Consider the following 22,727-nt stretch of genomic DNA (forward strand, 5'->3'; position numbering starts at 1 on the left):
TGGATTGAAAATGGGTAAAAGGGGGGTATGGCACCATGTCTGGGGACACAGAAGACTGGAGAGCTCTGATCCAAGACTTACATGCTTTTCAAGAGAGGATACTAGCCTATCTGCAGTTGGGTGAAGCTACGCGAGGATCTGAGTTGTCAGGTCCCTAGAGAGACGACCACTGCTGACCTTGACAAGGTTCTAGAGTCTTGTCACTGGGTAATGAGAACTGGAAAGGATCCATCCTACTGGGCTTGTGGACCAGGAGCCACAGTGGTGACGACAATAGGGCATGGCTAATTGGGAAACTGACACTGGCTTGCTCTGTGTGAGGCCTTGGTCAAGTTTACCAGCAAGAAAAACAAGAGCCAGCACATACGACAGTGCTACTTAAGATCAACAAAATGAAGACAAGGCTCATCACCCTTGTGACGGGGTGAGCAGCAGCTTCTCAGGAGCCAGCCCACCCCAATCAAGGGTGTGCAGGGTTAGCCAAGGCTTGGGAGGCCACACAGCCAGCACATTCGGAACAGCACGAGCCCTGCTCAAAGGTGACGCAAGAGCATATATGAGTGTTTTATTTAACTCAATCAGAGAAACACTGCCAGTGCAGGCTGGGAACTCATTCTTTTCCAGCTGATCAGAGAGCTAAGTTTTCAAAGCCTGGATGTCTTTGGAATCCCTAGTAACATATTTCACTGTTTTCCTTCATGATTCTTACAAGTACAGCTAACTTTGATAACACTGAGTTCGTTTCACAGTTCCTTAGTATTTCTGCTGGCTTAACTGATTGACAGTGGGTACTGGAACTGCAAATGGGGTAGGTTTCTGGGGTTTATATGCACACATCACAGTTTTAGAGGACAATAAAGTTTCTATTAGTTGGGGATTTTATATATTACACACTGCCAGGATAATCTCTCACTTTTGGGTTTTGGGGAAAGAATCCGTCAGTGTTAAGATTACCACTATGTAACTGCCTAATGGTGGACCAGGTCAAGCTGCCTACGCCTAAGTCCTGGAGGCAAGGTCTGGAGTCATAAGGAGCCCACACCCTGAGGGCCGTGGCCCTGGCCTGACAGACACTTGGTCAAACCTCCTCTCTGATGGCTGGAGGCGAATTCCTATGCCCAATTAACGCCCACAGGGCACTCCTCGTCACACTGACCACGTGTCCTGACCACAAGAACGATGATGACAATGTTGGGGCTCTGCTTCCCCTTCATCCTGCCACACTCCCCCAAGAGCCCTACAATGCCCCCAAGGAGAGGCGGCTGCAAAGACCACAGACACCTCAATTTACATAAAATTATCTCACTCCATTTTATTTAAGATTTTTTTTCTCCAGTTAGTAAAAGAAAGATGTGTCTCTCTTTATACATATGTACAAGTTCAGTTATAAAAATAGACAGCACATTCAAAGAGAAAAAAGGCTTGGCATTTTTCTGATTCCCTCTAAATAGCATCTGTACACAGGAGTCTGGGTTTGGGCAGGGGAATCTTATGATTTAAATTAAATGATTCCCCTACCACTCCTACTCCCAAAAAAAAGTTTTAAAAATCAATCTATCTAAACTCAATTCCGCGATTTTCAGGTGTGCAAATTAGAGGCTGGCCCGCCCAGAAGCACCTGCTCCACCAGGGACATCAGGCTGGGGGCAAGCAGAAACACCACCCATGCCAACACCACCCCTTTGCCTCTCCTGGAGGGAAGCAAGCTCAGGCTGGTGGGGCCGGGCTGGGAGGGTGGGTGCTGAGCCTGCCCTCTCTCCATCCTCTCCAGCTCACTCCGCCATCCCTTCCTTTCTCAGTGCAATACAGACAGTGCATACAGCCAAGCAGGGGGCTGAAGGGCAAGGGTGGGGAGACTGTGCATTCAGGAAGGGCAAGGGGAGCCTGCAAGAGGGGCAGTGAGGATGTCCTGCTGATTGAGGTGGCTCCTGGTCTGTTTACTGGCTTCTGGGAGTCCCGGAGTGGGAGCTGCTGCTACTGTTGCTGGTGGGACCTGAAGGTTCTCTGATGCGAACCATGCAGGACAGGGGAGGAAATGCTGGGAAAACAACTGCCTCCAGGCATGCTTCCTCTAGCCTTCTGTCACCCTCACAGACCACTACCTTCTTCTGCACTCGCTGCTCTCCTCAACCATGACACTCTGGCAAATGGGGTTTGGAGACTTGGGGAGTTGCCCACGACTGAGGACGTCACATAAATGATTTCCTCCCTTCCTAGCCCCACAGGAAATCACAGCCCTAAGAGAAGTCTCCACTGTGGAAGGCTCTTCACAGCACTTGCTGAGCCTTTGCAAGGGACATGGCCAGAGCCGAAGAGTGGAATGGGGATGGAGACTGTGGGCCTGAGCATCTAAACAGGGTCTCTGTCAGGCCCTTCCCCAGTATGAGGTTTAAGACTTGCCTATAAATTCCTTTGAGATGCTGTGGGCCTGATCCCTGTCCTTGGGCCTTCTTCCTACAGGCAACCCCAGAGCATTCCTCTTGAGACACAGGTGATCAAAGTGCTCACGCCAACCACCTGCCTGTCTTTCCCTTGCTGCAGCTGGTCATCGCTGCCCTCCGGCTTGGGATGAAAGATGCTGCACTGGGCAAGCCATCCAAAGACCATCTGCAGGCCAGGACTCTAGCCCCCGGTTTGGTTGAAGGAAGCTGGAGGGCCAGGTGGTTACCGTCCTCCAGAGGGGTTGGTGCCTTTGCCCTGTTTCCGGACCAGGGAGTCTGGGGCTAGGCTGCTGGTCAAGTGGAGGCTCTTGGGAGTCCCAGGAACACTATTTCCTTTGCTCAAAGGGGAGCTCAAGGGAGAAGAGGCGCTTGAAGGTCCAAAGTCAGCAAGGCCAGCAGGCCGAACAAGGGACGTCTGCAGAGGACTGCTGGCGGAGATTCCTGTGGGGAGGGAAAGAGAGGCAAGACGAGCGTAAACACCAGTCCTGTCTGAGCGCCTCAGTGCCTGACCTCAGTTGCTGGAGTCTGGTCTGGAGATGAGGTCGTGGGGAAGCCCCCCCCGCCACTCTTCTTAGCATATTTGCTTGCTCTTCCTGTCAACTGTTTTTTCAGTAAGAGAAAAATGATACCTACCCAGCTCTCTCCACATTACCGCATCAACAGGGAGTAAAGATGTCACCTTGGCACTGAAGGGCAGAGCACACATTATATAACATGGGAAAGCCAAGGCTGCAGGATGAGCCGTAACTTACAGGCACTAATGTATTTTCTTACACATTCGTTCTTCCTTTTCAGGACACCACTTGTGATTAGTTGCTTCCCTCTTTATTTTTTTAAAAAATTATTTATGTATTTATTTTTAAATTTTTGGCTGCATTGGGTCTTCGTTGCTATGTGCCAGCTTTCTCTAGTTGCGGTGAGCGGGGGCTACTCTTCCTTGCGGTGCGCGGGCTTCTCACTGCGGTGGCTTCTCTTGTTGCGGAGCACAGGCTCTAGCCGCGAGGGCTTCAGTAGTTGTGGCACGTGGGCTAGGTAGTTGTGGCTCGCAGGCTCTAGAGCACAGGCTCAGTAGCTGCGGCTCACGGGCTTAGTTGCCCCGTGGCATGTGGGATCTTCCTGGACCAGGGCTCGAACCCATGTCCCCTGCATAGGCAGGCAGATTCTTAACCACTGCGCCACCAAGGAAGTCCCAGCTGCTTCCTTCTTAATTTCAGAAGATGCCCTCTACTCCCCAGTCTGGCCAGAGGACGCAAGGCTGCCCACTTTATCCTGTCTACATTCATGCATTCTCCTTGTGTTGGAGGCAGCTACCCCTGCTCTCCAAGCCCTGCCACTTTAAGGACCTGGTTCAAATCTCCCATCTCCAGCAATGGCTTCCTGGGCAACAACTCTTTTGAACATTCCTAAGAATGAATTCTCAGCAGGCAGACTCATGTCTCCTCTCATCCACAGTGGAGCTGTGGGTAATGTCCAGATCAGTCCTTTCCCTTGTTTTCCGTTCCCAGTCACCAAGCACTGTCAATTTTTCTTGTGACACTCTACCCCCTGTTGCCTCCGAGAGAAAGCATGATGAGTGTCATGCTTTGCCCCATCCGTGGGTGAAATCCTGCCATGGCAGCCTTGACTACTGCCATGATTGTTATTTTCCAAGGGTGTGATGAGCTGGCAAGAGATTAAGAAACACTGGGGTAGGCTATCATACTTCATGTTTGTTGAATGAACAGATAAATGAAGGCCGCTATCCCTGGAGGAGGAGAAAGGGGAGGTAGCCTAACACTTACGGAGAACTTTCTACCCAAAAATTCCCCTTACTTGCTGCAGCAGCCCTAAATCCTAAGCCCGCGTTTCCAATGGGGAGAGAGGTCTGTGCATGGTGAGGGTGCCCTTCTCACCGCTCTCAGATGCCCTACATTCCACCGCTACCCTTATCCTCCACAGCTCATGGTCACAATAGCTAGCTACTTCCCTTCTCAAACTTCCCAGAGCCCCTGGTCACACACCGGGTAAGCTCTCGCTCAGCAGGTCCTTCCAACCCTGACTCCCGCTGCTCCTCTTCAGCACAGCCTGACTGACCTGCTCAGTGACCCCCAATGTGCCTTGGTCACTGTTAACTCTCTGTCGCCAGTTTAAATCCTTCACCATCCTTCTCTTTCCTTCTGAATTAGCCTGGCAACTTTGTCATCAAATCCACGGTTCCTCCTTCTTCTGATCTACAACCAGAATTAAGGCCTTCCTTCTTCCTTCATTCAGGACATGCATACTGCCTTGTACTGCTGCTAAACAAATTCTATGCCCAGCTTCCCCTTCTCATTTTCATTATACACTCAGGTGCAGGGTCCATGTGTTATACTCCTATGCACACAGCAGGTATTGTTTTTTTGGTTTTGTTTTGGTTTTTTTTTGGCACCACGCGGCTTGTGGGATCTTAGCTCCCCGACTAGGGATTGAACCTGGGCCCTCGGCAGTGAGAGCACAGAGTCCTAACCACTGGACCACCAGGGAATTCCCTACAGCAGGTGTTTAACCCTAAGGTGATGGAGCACAAGGCTGGGTAAAAGTTAACTTGACTACTGAAATGTAATTATTAAAATGTGGGTCCGGTGGAAAAAAATCAGTTCTCAAAGCAGGAGAAATTCTGTTTAAAATTCAGCTTTCTCTGTTTTCACAGTTACTTACGCTTTGAAGGCAGTACTGTGCCAAGTCACAAGGGCAAGGAGAGAGTCAGGACCACTCAATGCTGAGGCAGAATCCAACATGGGCTTGGGAAGGAGCTTTGGGCCTGGAGGTGTCCTACTTGCTCTACCTGGCGGAATGCTCAGTAGACCCTTCAGACTGTCCCCGACCAGAATGGAGCCCGTAGTCCCCTGGGGCTTCCGCACCTTTAGACACGTTGTACCCGTATGCAGCATAGGCAGCTGCAGAGGCCGCGGCAGCCCCTGCTTTGGCTCCTGCCATTGCAGCAGCACTGCCTGCGGTGGACTTCCGGCTCCGGCCCTTCCCTGCTCCTTTGGCTGTGCTTCCTGAACCTTTGGGGCGGCCTCGGCTTCGGGCTGAATGACCACGTCCTGCAGCTGGCATTTCCTGAATGGAAATTCCTATGGGAACAAATGGGCCAAGAGGGAAAAAAGTTTATTTCTTCATTTGTTAACAGACTCTTCTCCTGGACAGGGAAGATGGCTTTCAGGGTGTTTGTTTCAGGACTCCCAGGGAGGTCTACGCCTCAATTTAATGGCTGGGACACAGCATCACACAGCGTTAGTAAGAACTGTAAATAGCTACAACAGCCTGACACCTCAAGCTGCTTTTCACTTTCTAAGAGTGGTGCCATTACTCCTGAATTTCTTCTTTCAACTAGATCATTACTAAATGAACTCCAGAGACGTGCACCTGTGATTCACCTGCACACTCCAATGTTTGCCTGCCTCGGAGAATCAACTTTTACTCCCAAGGTTTTTTGTTTTTTGTTTTTTTAAATTAATTAATTAATTTATGTTTTGTTTTTGGCTGTGTTGGGTCTTCGTTGCTGCGCGCAGGCTTTCTCTAGTTGCAGCGAGCGGGGACTACTCTTCGTTGCGGTGCGTGGGCTACTCAGTAGCGGTGGCTTCTCTCGTTGCGGAGCACAGGCTCTAGGCCACGCAGGCTTCAGTAGTTGCTGCACACCGGCTCAGCAGTTGTGGCTCGCGGGCTCCAGAACGCAGGCTCAGTAGTTGGTGGCGCATGGGCTTAGTTGCTCCGCGGCATACAGGATCTTCCTGGACCAGGGCTCGAACCCGTGTCCCTGCACTGGCAGGCGGATTCCTAACTACTGCACCACCAGGGAAGTCCCTACTTCCAGGTTTTAAACTTAGAAGTCCTCAAGAAATAGCAGCAACACTGGGCCCCACAGAACAAAGTGAGGAAAGGCCTGGAAAAGCTAACTATAATTAAAAACTGGCAAAAATAAGGGTGAAATATGAAAGACAGGAATGGCTAGAAAACAAAGAAGTTTGAAATCTTTATGAAGTTCTTATTTTTCATTCCCTAAACCTTCTCATTCTCCCTTTCACTTGAATCGACTAATGAAAGAATGAGGCTACCAATTCTTTTTGCTCTACTCCACTCTTCTTTAATGAAAGTAGAAAACAGCATTATCCAAGAAGGAATCAGGACCTCACCCAAGCTGTATGGGACAGCAGCATCACTTACCGTTCACAGTGTCTGACACAGAGCCCGTTATGGAAGCAGGAGAGTTGGTGGCTCGAGACTGAGGGGCTGAGGAGGCTGGGTCATCCACAATGACCAGCATGTCACTGCTGCTCTCGTCGGGGGGAATAGAGCCGGTGTGCAGCTCACTGCTGATGGAGATCTAGAGGCAAAAGGGTCATGATCACCCCCCTCCTAGCACCCGCAGCCCATGGCCCTCGTGCCTACATCAGGATGTGCTTCTCAGGTCTCACCACCATTTGCCTCTCCTGCCTGGCTTCACTCCTGAGAGTTAGACCCCCTGCTTTGGCTCCAAAGAAGGCAGCCTGTCCTCACTTGCTTTTCTTCCCATGGATTCCACATGTAACCCCTTCTATAAGGCAGGAGAACTCCTGGAAAAGCAAAGGCTACCAGGTCAGGACACAGTCCCCACTGCTGTGATGAAGGCATCTAAAAGGAGCCTCACCTCACTGAAAGGGCTGGGCATGGCTGAGTCCACACTAATGAAGGAGTCATCCCCGTCTGCAGAGAGGTTGGAGTTATCAGCCGAAGGAACAAATGGGATCACTAGGTTCACACCCTCCTTTCTCCTTTTCCCATCCAATTCATCTTCCTTTTTCTTCTGGGAACACACAATCAAGAAATATGGAAAAAGGATGAGGATAGGCACCAAGAGAAAAGTGGGGTTGGAGAAGAAAGTGATGACAGAAATTTGACTCTTTGTAAAGTTCTAAGTTTCATTTTATTCAATTAGCATATTATTAAAGGAAGAAAAAATCCTAAGGAAGGAGGAAAGGGATGGCTTAGTAAGAGTTTATGCATATTCTGGCACAATAATACAGAGTTGAAAGGCCAGTCACACTGAACTGGAGCTGTGCCAAACCTAATCCTCACAGGGCGGGGTACATGGTCAGCTTCCAGCACGGCCAAGCTGCAGCACTTCTCAGGGGCTGAACTGATGCAGCCCCACAAGAGGGAGGGCCCGTGCTCTTAGTATATTTTCCGCACATCTGTTTTCACTCTGCCTTCTTTTTAAATATGTATAAGGGGAATGAAGGTTCTTATTACACATAAGGAATACTGAGGTGGCTTTTCATTATTTCCTCAATTTACGCTTAAGGATTGAGCGACTAAGCTACACTAAACAGTTCTAGAGCCAAGTTCAGGAGGGCTTTGTCACAGATGAGAGATGTGGAAGAACAGAAAGTGCTTAGAAAATTCTGGGGATCACACCCATCCACTGCACCTAACGGCATTTGTATCTAGACCTATATTAGGGTTAATACGGTATGTCTTTCTGTAGTTTATATTATCACTGGGTATTTATCTGAAACTTCTTATTCAGAGTAGGGATGGCACCTGATGCAAACTCAGTAAACCCTACAATGTCCTGTTGAAGAAAATCACCCTTTCTTCTTTGACATTGTTTCTGAATAGTAGTAAGCAATGGGTTAGAGATTTGAAAGTGGAGTCATAAAAGAGAACCTGAGAACATGGGTAGAAATAGCAGCCCAGACTAGGAAGAACGTGAGCCTTCATTCCTAAGAATTTTTTTCAACTCTGTAAATATAGTGAGTACCAAGGGCATCCTTCAGGCTAGAAATAGTTCTGCTTAGCAGAAGGTACAATCGAGGGTGTGGATTGAGCTGGTGTGTCTATCAGAAGATGAACATATAATATAGACAGGCTCCTAGGCTGCTGACCATCAGGGCCATACAGCCAAAGGGACACGAGGCCCTATACAAGCTTGCATAAGAGGAAGAAGTGGACCTCCACTTAAAGCACAACCAGCTTTAACATGTGACTAGACAACATGCTTCAGACAAACCAAACAGTCCCGGGAAATGATACATGGACAAATGTCTGACTTGAGGGCCCAGAGCTATGGCAATGTCTGAATTTCAGCGCAACCCAAAGGTAAGCCAAACCCACCAGAAGAAATTAGGAGCCACTTTCTGGAAGGTAATAAAATGGTTTCAAACCAACAGCCTTTATTTATTTATTTTTAAATTAATTAATTAATTATTTATTTGTTCAAACCAACAGTCTTTAGGCATGGTAAGTCTGGGAACCTAGTCAGAACTAATGGGCTGACTCCTGAAACAAGAGTAAGTCCTGGAGACCTCATTTCTGATTTATATATCAGTAAAGATCAGGGGTAAGGATTACTGATATACTTTGGTAGAAACAGCAAGACAGGGAGAAATGTAGGGGAACTACATCCCACTTTGCAGCTAGCCTGGTGGGCTCAAGTAGGAAATGTCAGAAGGGAGACAAAAACAACTCAAATCCTTGGCATGAATTGGAGAAAAAGATGAACAGACTGGCCAGCGATTTATTTTTCCAGTAGTAGATGACAATGAATGGTACACTAGCAGAACTATGGCAGAAAGACTGGATCTAATGACCTCTTAGGTCCTTTCTAAGATTCTACGGAATCTAATAAGGTAACATTCATCTTACATTTATTAGACTTATGCTTTTTAACAGTCCCAACAAATGGTTTCCATAATTACATGTAACCACAAACACATGTAATTATGTCTGTGTGGGGAGTACAGTTCTACCAAGGCTGCATTTCTCCTGCCTGATTCTCTGCCAGGACAGAACTGCTGTATAGCACACGTAGATGGAGCTGGACACCAACCAGTAACCAAGACGACAAGCCTGTACCCTGAAGCCTCTTCTGTAAGGACCACTCTGCACCCCCATCAGTCCCTGTCTACCACCCCAAACTTGACATACCTTCTCTGCGTATTTTTCCCGCTTGCGCTTGCGCTCTTTAACTCGGTTGGTTTCCTCCTGCTGCCGTTTCTCTTCTTGTCGGAGTCTCACTGTCAAGAAAATTTTAAAAAGATCTGATGAAGTATCTGTGGCAATCCTAATCCTCATTCTCTGAAATTAAGGTGGCCATATTCTTTTATATTTATGATTGAAGGTATGACTTCTATCCATCTAAGGCAGATAACTGGTGGTTTTCTAACTTGGAGAATGAACAGAGTTCCTTGGATTCTTAACAGTTTTGGGGTTCAAATCACGATTCAGTGACACTGTCATGGGCCTTTCCTTGCCTTTTATTCTTTTTCCTTTTCTTTTCAGTCTTTTAATATCTCTGCATTGCAGAGTCCTGAAAGGTTTTTAGAAGGTGGTGGCAAATGTGAGCCCCATAAGAAAGGTGCTTCATCACATTTTCTGATGTGATGCTGTCGAAGTCCTCAGAGGTTTACAAGGTAAGTCTGAAACTGAAACCCATTGTTCTCAAAAGCCAGAAGTACTGGGAGAAGCGTTTGTATGTTACATACAGCAGTGTGCTTTTCCAACTTTTCCATAAAAACATTTCTCTGGATAGAATAGAGTAAATTCATTACTGCTGAGGTGTCAAGGGATATAGCCTTCCTGGTACCCATTTATTTGAAGTCATATTACTCTAACAATACACACGAATTTTTCCTTCTACTCCATAATACATCCTTCTTTGGGTTTTAATATAAAATATTAACCAAAAAAATGTTTCTCCCCAGACAGTCTTTGGCTTTGCCTCCCCTTGGCACAGTCAAGGGCGCCTTCCATTTCCAGAAGAGTGGGGCTAAAGAAACATCTCTGTAAGGAGGAGAGAGCGTTAATAAGAGGTCTAGAGTACATACATTTCTTCTCCAATTCTTCATCGTCTAGAAGAAGGCTAACCACCTCTTTGGGTTTCAAGGTATCCGGTTTGAAGTTTCCACCAGAAATCACCATCCGCTGAATCTGAATATCAAAGCAGATCAAAAACCACCACCATCAGGCATCCATTCCCTTATGACAAATATTCAGAAAGAAAGAAACATCTTTCTTAATCTGTTCTCTGGTGAGGCCCCTGGATTTCCTACTTCTTTTTCATTCGTGTGACTGGCTCATCCAGGTCATTTGTCCAACAGAAAGGAGAACTTCTTTTGCTTGCAACTGTTAATTGATAGCTATAAGGTCCAATAATACTGAATCAAGAAGGAAAAGAACCCCAAATAATCATTTCTTTAGAAACCAGCAAATCTGTCACACAACTCAGAGGCCGGTCACACTGAGAGTACTAGGGTGACAGCAAACGCCATTCCTTCTTCCCCTGAATGTGAAACCATGTCAAATAGGAAAAGGCCACGACCTGGGGTCCTCTTCACATGAACAACAGCTGAATGTAGGTTGTAGACACCATTCTGGTAGAAAAGGAGTAAGGAATGGCCAGGGCAGTAGACTGCTTTTGTATGGGACCTTATTTTATTTTCTATTCACAAGAAATTTTAGTGCTTTCATGACCAACGAAAGCCAAGACAGTCTTAGTCTTAGTCCAGTCAATGTGGCTGGACTATTTTCTCTACCAGCACAATACTTCCTTTGCCTTCTGCTTACCTCACTCTTCTCCTTGGCTCGCTGCAGAATGCGTTCTTCAATGGTGCCCTTACAGATGAGTCGGTACACGGTAACCTGCTTTGTCTGCCCCAAGCGGTGGGCCCTGTCCATGGCCTGCTGGTCCACAGTGGGGTTCCAATCGCTATCATAAAAAATCACCTGCATAGGCAGGACGAGAATACAGCAAAAATGAGGCACTCTCAGGGCAATACTAGGAATTCTGACAGCAACCCAGCCACTCATCTATTTCAACAGTCTGATGCCAGATTTTCTTCTACGATATAAAGATGAACAGGTATCTATCTACTCATAAAACCAAGCCATTCCCTCATCTGCCCTGGGCAAAAGAGACATACTCTGAGCGTTTTTCAGGGTTTTCATTTAAAAAGAGGGAGTGGCAACAATATTAATAGTTAACACTCAGGGCTTACTATTTGCCAGTCATTGTACTACATGCTTTATGTGTAATAACTCACTTAAATCCCACTACCACTATGATTTAGGTACTATTTAAAACCCCCTTTTTATAGATGAGGAAACTGAGACACAGAGGAATAAGAGATTTTATCCAAGATCACACTGCCTAAATAAGCAGTGGGCCTGGGATGTGAGGGATGTGAAAGCCTTCTCTTTAACCATAGGCCTACCTTGTAAGAGGCAGACATGGCTTTCCTGGCATTCTCAGGTTCCCATTAACAGGGTCATTTCCTGTCTCTTGAATTCCAGGCAAGAAATGTTTAAAGGGTTCTCTGGAAGTTACTTCTAGTTTGCTAAACAGCAAACACAAACAACAACAAAATGTACTCCCCCCTCCCCTGCCCCACCAGTGAACCTAAAACCAACAGACTCCTGGGTCCTCAGCCCTGAGGCTACTATCAATACAGTAGACCTCCTAAAAGAAAGCCAGTTCAAAATGACCCCTATCTCTCATGCGTCCTCTACATTCAACCAAGTCACCAAATCCAGCCAGTGCTTCTTCAGAAACAAACCTATCCTTTCTACAGTCCACTGTCCTCCTTGACCAGGCCCTCACCACCTACATCTGGCTCACTAATGTTTCTAGACCAGCAGGCTTCTGAGATCTGTCTCTTTCTTCTTCAGTCTACTTTGGGTACCACTGGAGACCACTCCATCTCTCTGTCGATTATGCTGTTACACACCAAGTCCAAGCTCCCCTCAATAATCAGGTCCTGCTATACTAAGACAACTTCATTTTTATTCTTTCCTAACATAAAAGCACCCCTTCCCTTTTGTCAGATAGGTCTCTTTGGTATCCCTCACTTATATTACGTTTGTTTGTACTACTTCTTGCTTAAGCTGATTTTCTGACTAACAATCAATCCTTCAACTCTTCTCTGTTGATTAAGGTTCAGTTTAAGCTTCACCACTTTCAGGAAGACCTCCCTGATTTCTCTTGCCTGTAACAACGTCTCCTTTTCCTATTCCTCATGAATTCCTATTAGAAGTGACACTGGCTGAAACCTTTTGAGCACTTAAAACAGATGTGCATACATATCTCACTAAATTTTCAAAAAAACCTTATATATTTCCTTCATCTTACAAATTAGGAAGAGACTGGCCTGAGTTCACAATCCTAATAGTCTCCTTCCGCAACGTGCACTATTAGCAAAATGTTGCATCACCTATCCTGGTCCAAGTTCCCACTTAACTGCTACCTTCTAAAGGTGAGCAATTGCTTCGTGTGTATTACATATTTTAAAAATCTTCCTGTCTAGTCTTATTTGAGGACAGACACCATCCACCAGTACAAAGTAGAATTTTACAAATATTAGTCAATTGATACTAGAATCTCTAAGGTGTGATCAAAACTAGATAGAGCCTTAAAATGTAGGCTGGGGTTTCTCTGGTGGCGCAGTGGTTGAGAGTCCGCCTGCCGATGCAGGGTACACGGGTTCGTGCCCCGGTCTGGGAAGATCCCACATGCTGCGGAGCAGCTGGGCCTGTGAGCCATGGCCACTGAGCCTGCGCGTCCGGAGCCTGTGCTCCGCAATGGGAGAGGCCACAACAGTGAGAGGCCCCCGTACCGCAAAAAAAAAAAAAAATGTAGGCTGAAGAGTGATTGATTTCTCTTGACACTGTTCCTCTAGATGCTTTTTCCCTTGCTTAACACCATTCCTAAGTAATTTATTTTCTCATTTAAAAATGGAAGCAATTCTTCTGCCATTTTCTTCAGAATTCACTTGAGGTAAAGATGGATAAAAGGCATCAGCATTTTCAATGCTCTTGCCTCTACTAATAAGGACCCCCACTGGCTCTTTCTTCTGGCGCTCCTTTTGTCTTGCTTTCATATTAGGTATAATCCCTCAGTTTTTAGTGTAGGTTAGAATCCTTGAGGAAAAAATTACAAACTGCCTGCCAAAGAAAGAAAATCATTATGAAAGCTTATTGTTAATCCACAGTGTCCACAGATCTAGGATTTGGAAGTACACAATGTTTGTCACTTGTAGAGGAGTTTAGCCACAGGATATTCTGAGCTTCAACAGGATATGAAAAATTTTAGAAAATTCAGTTTAAACTTTCAGGGAGAACAAAGGAAGAGAAGACAGAGTTAATGAAAATGAGACCTCCAGACTTCCCTGGTGGCGCAGTGGATTCCGGGAAGATCCCACATGTCATGGAGCAACTAAGTCCGTATGCCACAACTACTGAGCCTGCGCTCTAGAGCCCACAAGCCACAACTACTGAGCCCACATGACACAACTACTGAAGCCCGTGCACCTAGAGCCTGTGCTCCGCAACAAGAGAAGCCCCCTCTTGCCACAACTAGAGAAAGCCTTTGCGCAGCAACGAAGACCCAATGCAGCCAAAAATAAAATTAATCTTTAAAAAACAAAAAAGGAGACCTCCAATTGGACTGGGGGGGAGGGTCATTATTTGCCCAACATACCTAACATGAGTTAGGTATGAGAGTTGATGTCACATCCCAAAGATAGTACCTTAGTAGTCCAAGCCTAAGGCAATGGTTCAGCATGAATTCACAATGGGGAATTCTATATTATGAATCATTTCATAGGTGTTTCCTCCATATTTACATTTTCTTCCTGGAAGTCTCAGTGGCAACCAAACCTGATTCAACTTGGGTTCTTTTGAGATCATAAACAATAAGATTAAAGCCTAAGAGATAGGCTTGCAATTTAAAGTCCCCCCTTCCCCCAATTTAGTGGCTATCTATCATTCAAATGGATTAAAAGAGGTGAGGAACTGGGAAGAAAGAGAGAATAAAATAAGATTCTACTTAACCCTACCCAATAAGCTATTGATGTTTAAAAAAAAAAAAAAAAAAGATTCTACTTAGAAAAAGACCCAGGGAAAAAGATTATGGAATATGTGTAAGCTAGTGGGTTAAGACAAGAACAGAGAGAACTAAAAACCAAGTTCGATGTATGGTTATTATCTAACTTGACAATAAAATGAACATTGAATCAACCATGACATGAACTCAGGGAGAGGGAGTCAGGGGAGACCATGCCCATTAGAATAGGACAGAGATGACATCTTTGTTTATGGAGCTCAGTGAGACATTCTAGAGAAAATAACAATTAAAGAACTACAACAGCTGACTTAACTAGGAAAGATTAAAGCTAGTCAGTCCACAATGTGTGGCCCAACAATGACTAAGGGGAAATAAATTACTTGTCAGCACCTTTATGAAGTTGTAAACACCAAGCTGGGCGGGCACTGGGAGGGGAAGCAAGGGAAGAAGGTGAGAGCTGAGATGGGGTGGAGGCGCCTGGCTATACAGGTCAATAAGAGGGAGTTTCAGGGGATGAGGGAGTGAAATGGAAAACAGGAAAATTTAGAGGAACAACTGGAAAAAGCTGACCAACACTTGGAGGGTGGAACTCAGTCTTTTTCTCCCCCAAGAGAACAGGTGGAAGTTCAGTCCCTTGGGAGGGCTGAAAGCTGCCCCATGTTGTCTCACAGGACATAAGACTTCTCACACTGTTACTAAGGGACAAAAGCTCTTCAATCTCTCTCTACACATAAACATTTAAAACAGATCTCACACAAACAAAACCAACAGTGCAGTTTATAACAATTTCTCACTAAACAATGTCAAATGCAAAGAGATCCCTACTCCAAGAAGAATACACAAAGAACACCACAGGCAGCGAGGGGCAGTTGCCATTAATTTCACGCTAAAATCATGTTTTTACTACAGAGTGAGCCAGACATAATCCCAATGTTTACAAATACACATTTATAAATGCACTCTCAATCATAAAACATTAAGTTTCTCCTGACATTTTAGGCAGACTAACCTCTCCCTTGTCCATAAATGGTTCTGGGGATCTTCCAAAGCTGAACAAATCTCAGAACAAAGGAAAAATGCCAGGCAGGCAATTAAGCTTATTGTTTCTCTAATAATACACACACAGCAAGTATAACTTAACTCCACACAAAGCTTTATCTAGCAACTCATTTAAATCTTTTGTTTTATTTACTTATTTTTGGCTACATTGGGCCTTCGTTGCTGTGCGCGGGCTTTCTCTAGTTGCAGTGAGCGGGGCCTACTCTTTGTTGTGGTGCGCAGGCTTCTCATTGCGGTATCTTCTCTTGTTGCGGTGCGCAGGCTTCAGTAATTGTGGCGTGTGGGCTTCAGTAGTTGTGGCACACAGGTTCTAGAGCACAAGCTCAGTAGTTGTGGCACACGGACTTAGTTGCTCCGCGGCATGTGGGATCTTCCCAGACCAGGGCTCGAGCCTTTGTCTCTTGCATTGGCAGCTGGATTCTTAACCACTGCGCCACCAGGGAAGCCCACTCATTTCAATCCTGTGGTCTCATTTCTTCTGAGTATTCCAGGAGGTTCTAATTTATGAGTCCCTCAGCCCTCCCCTCAAATTTAAATGTAAATTATTTTGGAACTGGGGACTCAGAATATTCAGAGCCTCTCTCTATGCCCCAGGATATAAAGAGAATTCCTACTTCTACTCCTCTAGCTACGGGGTTAGGGGCCTACTTTGGTTCTTTCTGACTGGCAGGACCAGCTTACCTGCATAAGGCAAACTGTGAAAACCAGAAGCATGATGCAGATCTGCCCCACTCGAACCTGCTTATTTTTTGGCCATTCAAATGAATGACTAGGTGAACTATTCCTTAAGAAACCATAGGCCAAACCTGACATAGGCAGGCTGAGAAGAAGGGAAAGATATTTTTTTTTAATTTATTTTTTATTATTATTTTATTTATTTATTTATTTTTGCGGTACACAGGCCTCTCACTGCTGTAGCATCTCCCATTGCAGAGCACAGGCTCTGGATGCGTAGGTTCAGTGGCCATGGCTCACGGGCCCAGCCGCTCCATGGCATGTGGGATCTTCCCGGACCAGGGCATGAACCCGTGTCCCCTGCATTGGCAGGTGGACTCTCAACCACTGCGCCACCAGGGAAGCCCGGGAAAGATATTTTAATCAAATGAACCAAAGCTAGGCCTCCCCAGGTGACCTCATCCAGCTCCATGGCCTTAAATGTTATCTATGACCTGATGATTCCAAAATACATCTTGAGCCTCAAACTTTCTCTTAAATTCCACGCTCTACCACCTGGGTGACAATGCCACTTAATGTCTGGTTAAGAGTCTTTGAACTTAACAAACCCCAAACCAAACTCTTGATTTCCCCTCTCAAACCCGTTCCTCCCCACACCTTCCCCTTAACCAGTCGTTGGTATCTCCATCATTCCAGTTGCTCAGGTTGAACACCTTGGAGTTCTCCTTGATCCACATGATCCACATCCAATCTAGTAGTAAACCCCATTGGCTGTACCTTAAAAATACATGCAGATTCCAATTACTTCTCATCACCTCCACTGCTTCAATCCTTGTCCAAGTCACCATCGTCTTGTGTCTAATTCCTAACTGAACTTCCTGCTTCTACTTCCTTCCCTATAGTCTTCTCCACCCCACCCCCCTGAAGCCAGAAGGACACATTTAAGCTCAAGCTAAAGTTCTTCCTCTGTTCAAGTTCTTCCAGTAGCCTCCCACCTCAAAATCCTAACCATGGCCTATTAAGCCCCACACAATCTGCTTCTGCCACTCATTTTATACCACTCTGCCCTCATTCATTCTGTTACACCTACAAAGGGCTTGCTTCATTGCTTGATTATGCCAAGGATGTTCTCACCTCAGGGCTTTGTTCTGTACTTATCTCCTTTCCCTGGAATGCTATTCTTTTCTGCCAGATGCATAACTGGCTTGCTTTTCTCACTTTCTTCAGATCTTGGTTCAAATGTCACCTTATCAGAGAGGCTTTACCAGCCCATATAAAACAGCAACCCCTGACCCTGAATTGGGTTTTGAAAAACAATCAGAAAGGGCTTCCCTGGTGGCACAGTGGTTGAGAGTCCGCCTGCCGATGCAGGGGACAGGGGTTCGTGCCCAGGTCCGGGAAAGATCCCACATGCCGCGGAGCGGCTAGGCCCGTGAGCCATGGCCGCTGAGCCTGCGCACCTGGAGCCTGTGCTCCGCAACGGGAGAGGCCACAGGAGTGAGAGGCCTGCGTACCGCAAAAAGAACAATCAGAAGTTTACCAGGTGGAAGAAGACAAAGTGCCCAGGACAAAGATCTATGATGAGGGAGCTGTTAATGTAATATTATGATACAGTATGGTGGGTTCAGGAAACAAGTCAATTGTTATTACCATAACATAAATTTTTTTGTTTTTTCTTTGAAAAATGACGTCTTTGTTTCTGGACAATGCATGCTTTCTTTAACGATTAAAGCACATGTATAATGTATGTTTGAGGCCACAAAACAGGCTGTTGTAGTTAGCACAGAAATCAGGTCAGAGCCAGAATGATTTCCCTGTACCCCAATATGGGAACACTTCTTTCATCCCATCCATCCATCCACTGGACCACTGGAAGTCACAGGCCACAGGCCCTTCAGAGAGCACCGGACACAGCTTTCACCTGTACCTGCCAAGTGCCAAAGGGCACTCCAGATCCCTAGAGCCTAACAGACCCAACCCTTAGCAAACCTGCTAGTCACTGTGAAGTCAGCCCCCGACCCCATCCCCACCCCACCCCCAGCCCGTGCCCCACGCTCAAACAGTTGGAGGGCTGGCTTCAACTCCGGTGAGCTGGTTTGGGACTGGAAAGGAGGGAGAGAGCAGAGGGAGATGGTGGGAAGTAGGGAGGGTGCGCCAGCCTTCCCCTCCTCAGGTTACTGATGTCCCGGATCTCAGAGTCCGTGTCGCCGTCTTTGACCCACTGCCCCCACACTGATGGCTGGACCTGGTGGCAAGACGCCAAGTGGACCCAAATCCGGATCTAGGTGGGAGGTGATGGACTTCATCGTATGGAGAAAGGGGGGTGGGTTGGAATCTGGCGCCTGGTGAGGTGGCGAGTGGCAATGAAGATCTCCGAGTCCCCCCTCAAAATGATGGTTGCATCGCCAGGAAATCCACTGACCCCGAGAGAGAGCAGTACCTCCCCTAGACATAGGCAGAGGCGGCCCATGCCCTGGCGCCACACTGGGCAGGTTCTCACTCTCCCAGTGCCTTGCAGGCAACTGTTGAAAGCCCCTTCTTTTCACCATTCTTCCATGCTAGGCCCCCAACCTCTCCCCGCCTCTGGAACATAAATTTTGGAAGGAGTAACAGTCTTGCAATTAGGCTGGAAAGGGAGATAAAGGCCACAAAATGAAGGGCCTTGTATGTGTAAAAGAGCTTATACTTTATCTTGTAGATGACAGAGACTCCCTGAAGAGTTTTAAGCCAGGGAGTAGCATGGTTAATAAAGAAGGGTATAAAAACTAACAGAGGAGGTATGGGGCTAGGGACTGAGACTGGAGTCCAAAAGATCAGCTAGCAGAAAGTGATGAATCTTGTACTCACATTAAGAGTAAGACTAATTGGGCCCACTGCTGCCAACTCCTAGGCAGCTGTCAGAGAGTCCCCTTTAACCTGGGAGAGAACTTTCACTTTGCTGAATTGAATCTGTGTCTGGGTCAGTTCCTACGTGCTCCTCCCTCTATTTCAAATATGCACTGGCGGGACTTCCCTGCTGGCGCACTGGTTAAGAATCTGCCTGCCAATGCAGGAGACATGGGTTCGATCCTTGGTCCAGGAAGATTCCACATGCCATGGAGCAACTAAGCCCGTGTGCCACAACTACTGAGCCTGAGCTCTAGAACCCGCGAGCCACAATTAATGAGCCCGCGCACTGCAAGTACTGAAGCCTGCACACCTAGAGCCCGTGCTCTGCAACGAGAGAAGCCACCGCAATAAGAAGCCCGCGCACCACAATGAAGAGTAGCCCTTGCTTGCCGCAACTAGGGAAAGCCCACACACATCAACGAAGACCCAACACAGCCAAAAAACAAAACAAAACAAAACAAAAAATATGCATTGGCTTCACTCAGCTGGAGCAAAGCTTGGGATGTGAAGGGGGTTGCCGTGGGGCCTTCCAGACTACATAAATGTAATGACTGAGACCACCCACATGCTAAACAGTGTCTCAAGACCCCTAAAGGAACCAAATAACTCGTCCTCCAATCTGTGCCCAACTTCCCCCATTGGTCACCTCTTGGTATGAGGGAAGCACCCTGGTGCGGCAGGACTACCAGTCTTCACTCCTGGGTTCACGTCCTAGCTTGATCACCACCTGCCTGGCGTTCTCACACAGGTACCTGGGCCTCTCTAAGGATAACTGTGCTTGGGATGTTGAGACAAAGGCTTCCCGGGGTCAGGGGTAGAGGAGGGGAAGTAGGAGATCCAGAGATAAACTCAGGCCCAGTTCCTGGGGGCTGTGCAGAGACACAGGAGAAGAATATCAACCAACCCTGGTGGGGAACAAAGGTGCCAGAGAAGAAGCTACTGCCCCCTGGGAAGCCCCTAAGAGTTTCCACCCCTCTTCCAGCCATGCCTCCAGGACACAGCAGGGCTGAACCAGTGCAAGGCTCTGGAGTACTTCCTCCCCAGTCGGCTCTTCCTCCTCTGAGGCTCCCAATCCCCAACTCTGGCCCTTCAATTCACATCATGTGTGAATTTGTTTTCACCCGCCCTGGGAATCCAGAGCCTTCCCTGGACTCCCATCCCCAGCTTTCCCACAGCAGCAGAGCTGAGCACAGAGCCAGGCAGACAAGGCCTAGGGGAAAGGAGGGTATTTGGGGCCCAGTATAAATAGTGAAGTCCTGGACCTGGCTCTCTCATTTGGGGCTACAAGGGTCACAGGATCCCTGAGGGCTATTAATGTGCAGGCACTGGGGTCACATGTTCCTAGGTGACATTTCACAACCATGAGTGAAGGAAAGATTATTATATTCATTTTACTGAGGAGGAAACTATGGTTTAGAGCAGTCAAGCAACTGTTTCACTTTCACACAGTGAACAGCAGAGCTGGGATTCAAACCCAGGTCTCATTTCTCTAATTTGAAGAAACCCCAAAACTATGGAATCCGCCCTCTATCACACACAAACTGACAACCAAAATAATTCATCAAAAAAAAAAAAAAAAAAAAAAAAGAGTATGACTAACTGGGACAGTATGCTTGAAAACTAGAGTAGAGAACCAAGGGGCAAAGAGAAAGGTTGCTGATATGACACCAAGTGAGCTACCTCATCAGAGAACCCACAAGAACAACACTACCACCAATGACTGCCTTCTCTTAAGATGACTGAGGCTGATGATGTGCACATAAGATACAGAATCTACCCAGTTATGTCTCCAGCAGTCCCCAGGCCCTGGAACCGTGTCCCAGCATGGTTAATTGGCTGAAGTGGTTTAGATGCCGAGGAAGGTACAGCTGAATCCTATGGTTGATATTCTACTTGGTGATGTTACAGAATCTGTTTTTCATTCTTGAAGGCAGGCAGTTCTACAGTGTAGCAGTTAACAAGGAGAAAGAATGAACACAGCCTAGAAGTGGAACCTGAGAAACAGGGGATCTAGTTCCAGCTCTACTGTTGTGAATTTATTCAAGCTTCTTCACCTTTGTACTTCATTCATTTCTCCATGACCCTCCAGAGTTTGCATCCTCCTCATATTTGTGGGGATTCTGATGCTCTGTATTTCGCAGAGAGGTACCACAACAATCACATTAAATGACATTTGCAGAATCATGCCTTCTACAAAACAATTTCCCATTTATGCATTTTTATGTGTCAGGGTTACTGATATTGTTTTTAAATATATTTGTAACCTGGGAATAAATCTGAGATACAAAAGGAATGCTCTTTTCTTCTCCCTTTCAGATGCTGAAGTATTCCTCCAAGAAGATTGGGCATAAAAGGATAGATAATTTGATGGGATGTCTTTTTATTTTATTTTTTAAATCACCAATTTCATTGCTCTCCAACCATGTTTATAAGTTCGGGATACAAAAATATGAGTTTTTCCTATGATGGAATAATGCATAAGAGTAATAAAACAACTTTTTGATTTGTTCACTTATAGCTCCTAAAACAAACACATCTGGTTAGTTGAGTTGACTGGGTTTTTTTTTCCAGTTTGTTTATTCACTGACATATTCCAAGTGTTTAAAACACTATCAGACACATAGGAGGCATTTACTAAATATGTGTTGAATAAATGTGTAAGAAACTTAGAATAAGAGAAGGGAGAGAAAAGCCCAAAAGGAAAGCTAAAATGTTCCAGTTCCAGGCAAAGTGCCACTATTGTCTTTTAACACAATAAGAGACAAAGAAATAAAAAGTCTGTGACATATAATAAAGGATAAGGCCAACCGAACAACGTATTTATAGTAGAAAAACCACATATCCAGTGTATTTTTGTGCTCTTGTTACTTACTGTATCTGCCGCAGTCAGATTGATACCCAGTCCTCCAGCTCGTGTACTTAGCAGGAACACAAAAATGTCATTCCTGCAGAAGAGGGAGGGATATTTTAAGAGGAAAAAATGAAAAAGAAAAATGGCATGTGGCAAAAGAGAGGGATCTCTGGACAAAGAACAGTGTCTAGGCCTAGAAAGAGTTTTGGTGGTTACCCAGACCTGATCCAGGTTTCTCTGACACACTGTACAAAGGTGCTCTGTTGCTAAAATCAAACCATGGTAGTCACCTTCCAATTTGCAGATAAACTCTTGCTGCCCACTAATATTGACTGATAGGGAATATAATTATAAACATTTGGCAAATGTAACAGAAAAATATGCTATGGAAGTAGAGACCTCTCTTTCTGTAACAGTCATATTTTTAGCAAGTCAAACTATTCCCAGTTCATACAGAGGGGACAAATAAGTCAGTATTTCCCCAAAGAATCATGACTTCCAATAATCTGGGAACTAATGATTTTAACTCCAAAGCACTAAAATTCATATGAAGAAAGTTAGTCCCAGAAAAATGACCCGAGGTCAGGAATAAGACTCAGGTTATGACTTCTAAGTATTACGTTGAAGTTAGGATCAATCCATGAAGACAGGCTGAAATTAAAGTACTTTTTGACAAATGCCAACATAACCCTTAACAGAAACAAGACAGTTTTCTCATTTTCCCTCTACATCCTACATCCTATTAAAGAAACCCAGAATTACAAATAAATCAGTAGTGCCACTGTCATTCATTCAGGCAGCAAATATTCACTGAATATCTTCTAGGAACAAGGGCCATGCCAGATCACAAAGAGCAGTCTTCGACTGTAAGATTTATCTATGCATACACATACAACTAGGGGCTTGGTTTGAGCCCAGTTCCTGCAGATAACATAAATATATTTCAAGACTATCTTGCATTTTCATGTTCCTG

At 45.9% G+C, this 22,727-nt stretch overlaps 1 protein-coding gene across 1 annotated transcript in view; it reads right to left on the bottom strand.

Annotated features, from left to right (window-relative positions):
• Positions 1-1,286: 1,286 nt before the first annotated feature.
• Positions 1,287-22,727, bottom strand: part of INO80 (INO80 complex ATPase subunit) — a 133,190-nt gene continuing 111,749 nt past the window's right edge. The window contains exons 29-36 of the mRNA XM_065871283.1: positions 21,776-21,848; positions 11,007-11,165; positions 10,268-10,370; positions 9,369-9,457; positions 7,090-7,245; positions 6,627-6,786; positions 5,321-5,536; positions 1,287-2,882 (exon numbers count right to left, since the gene is read on the bottom strand). Of these exons, the coding sequence (XP_065727355.1) occupies positions 2,665-2,882; positions 5,321-5,536; positions 6,627-6,786; positions 7,090-7,245; positions 9,369-9,457; positions 10,268-10,370; positions 11,007-11,165; positions 21,776-21,848 (1,174 nt within the window). The 3' untranslated portion in view covers positions 1,287-2,664. The remainder of the gene's footprint in view (positions 2,883-5,320; positions 5,537-6,626; positions 6,787-7,089; positions 7,246-9,368; positions 9,458-10,267; positions 10,371-11,006; positions 11,166-21,775; positions 21,849-22,727) is intronic.

This window comes from Phocoena phocoena, chromosome 2 (assembly GCF_963924675.1).
Source record: "Phocoena phocoena chromosome 2, mPhoPho1.1, whole genome shotgun sequence".
In the NCBI taxonomy this organism is placed as follows: domain Eukaryota; kingdom Metazoa; phylum Chordata; class Mammalia; order Artiodactyla; family Phocoenidae; genus Phocoena; species Phocoena phocoena.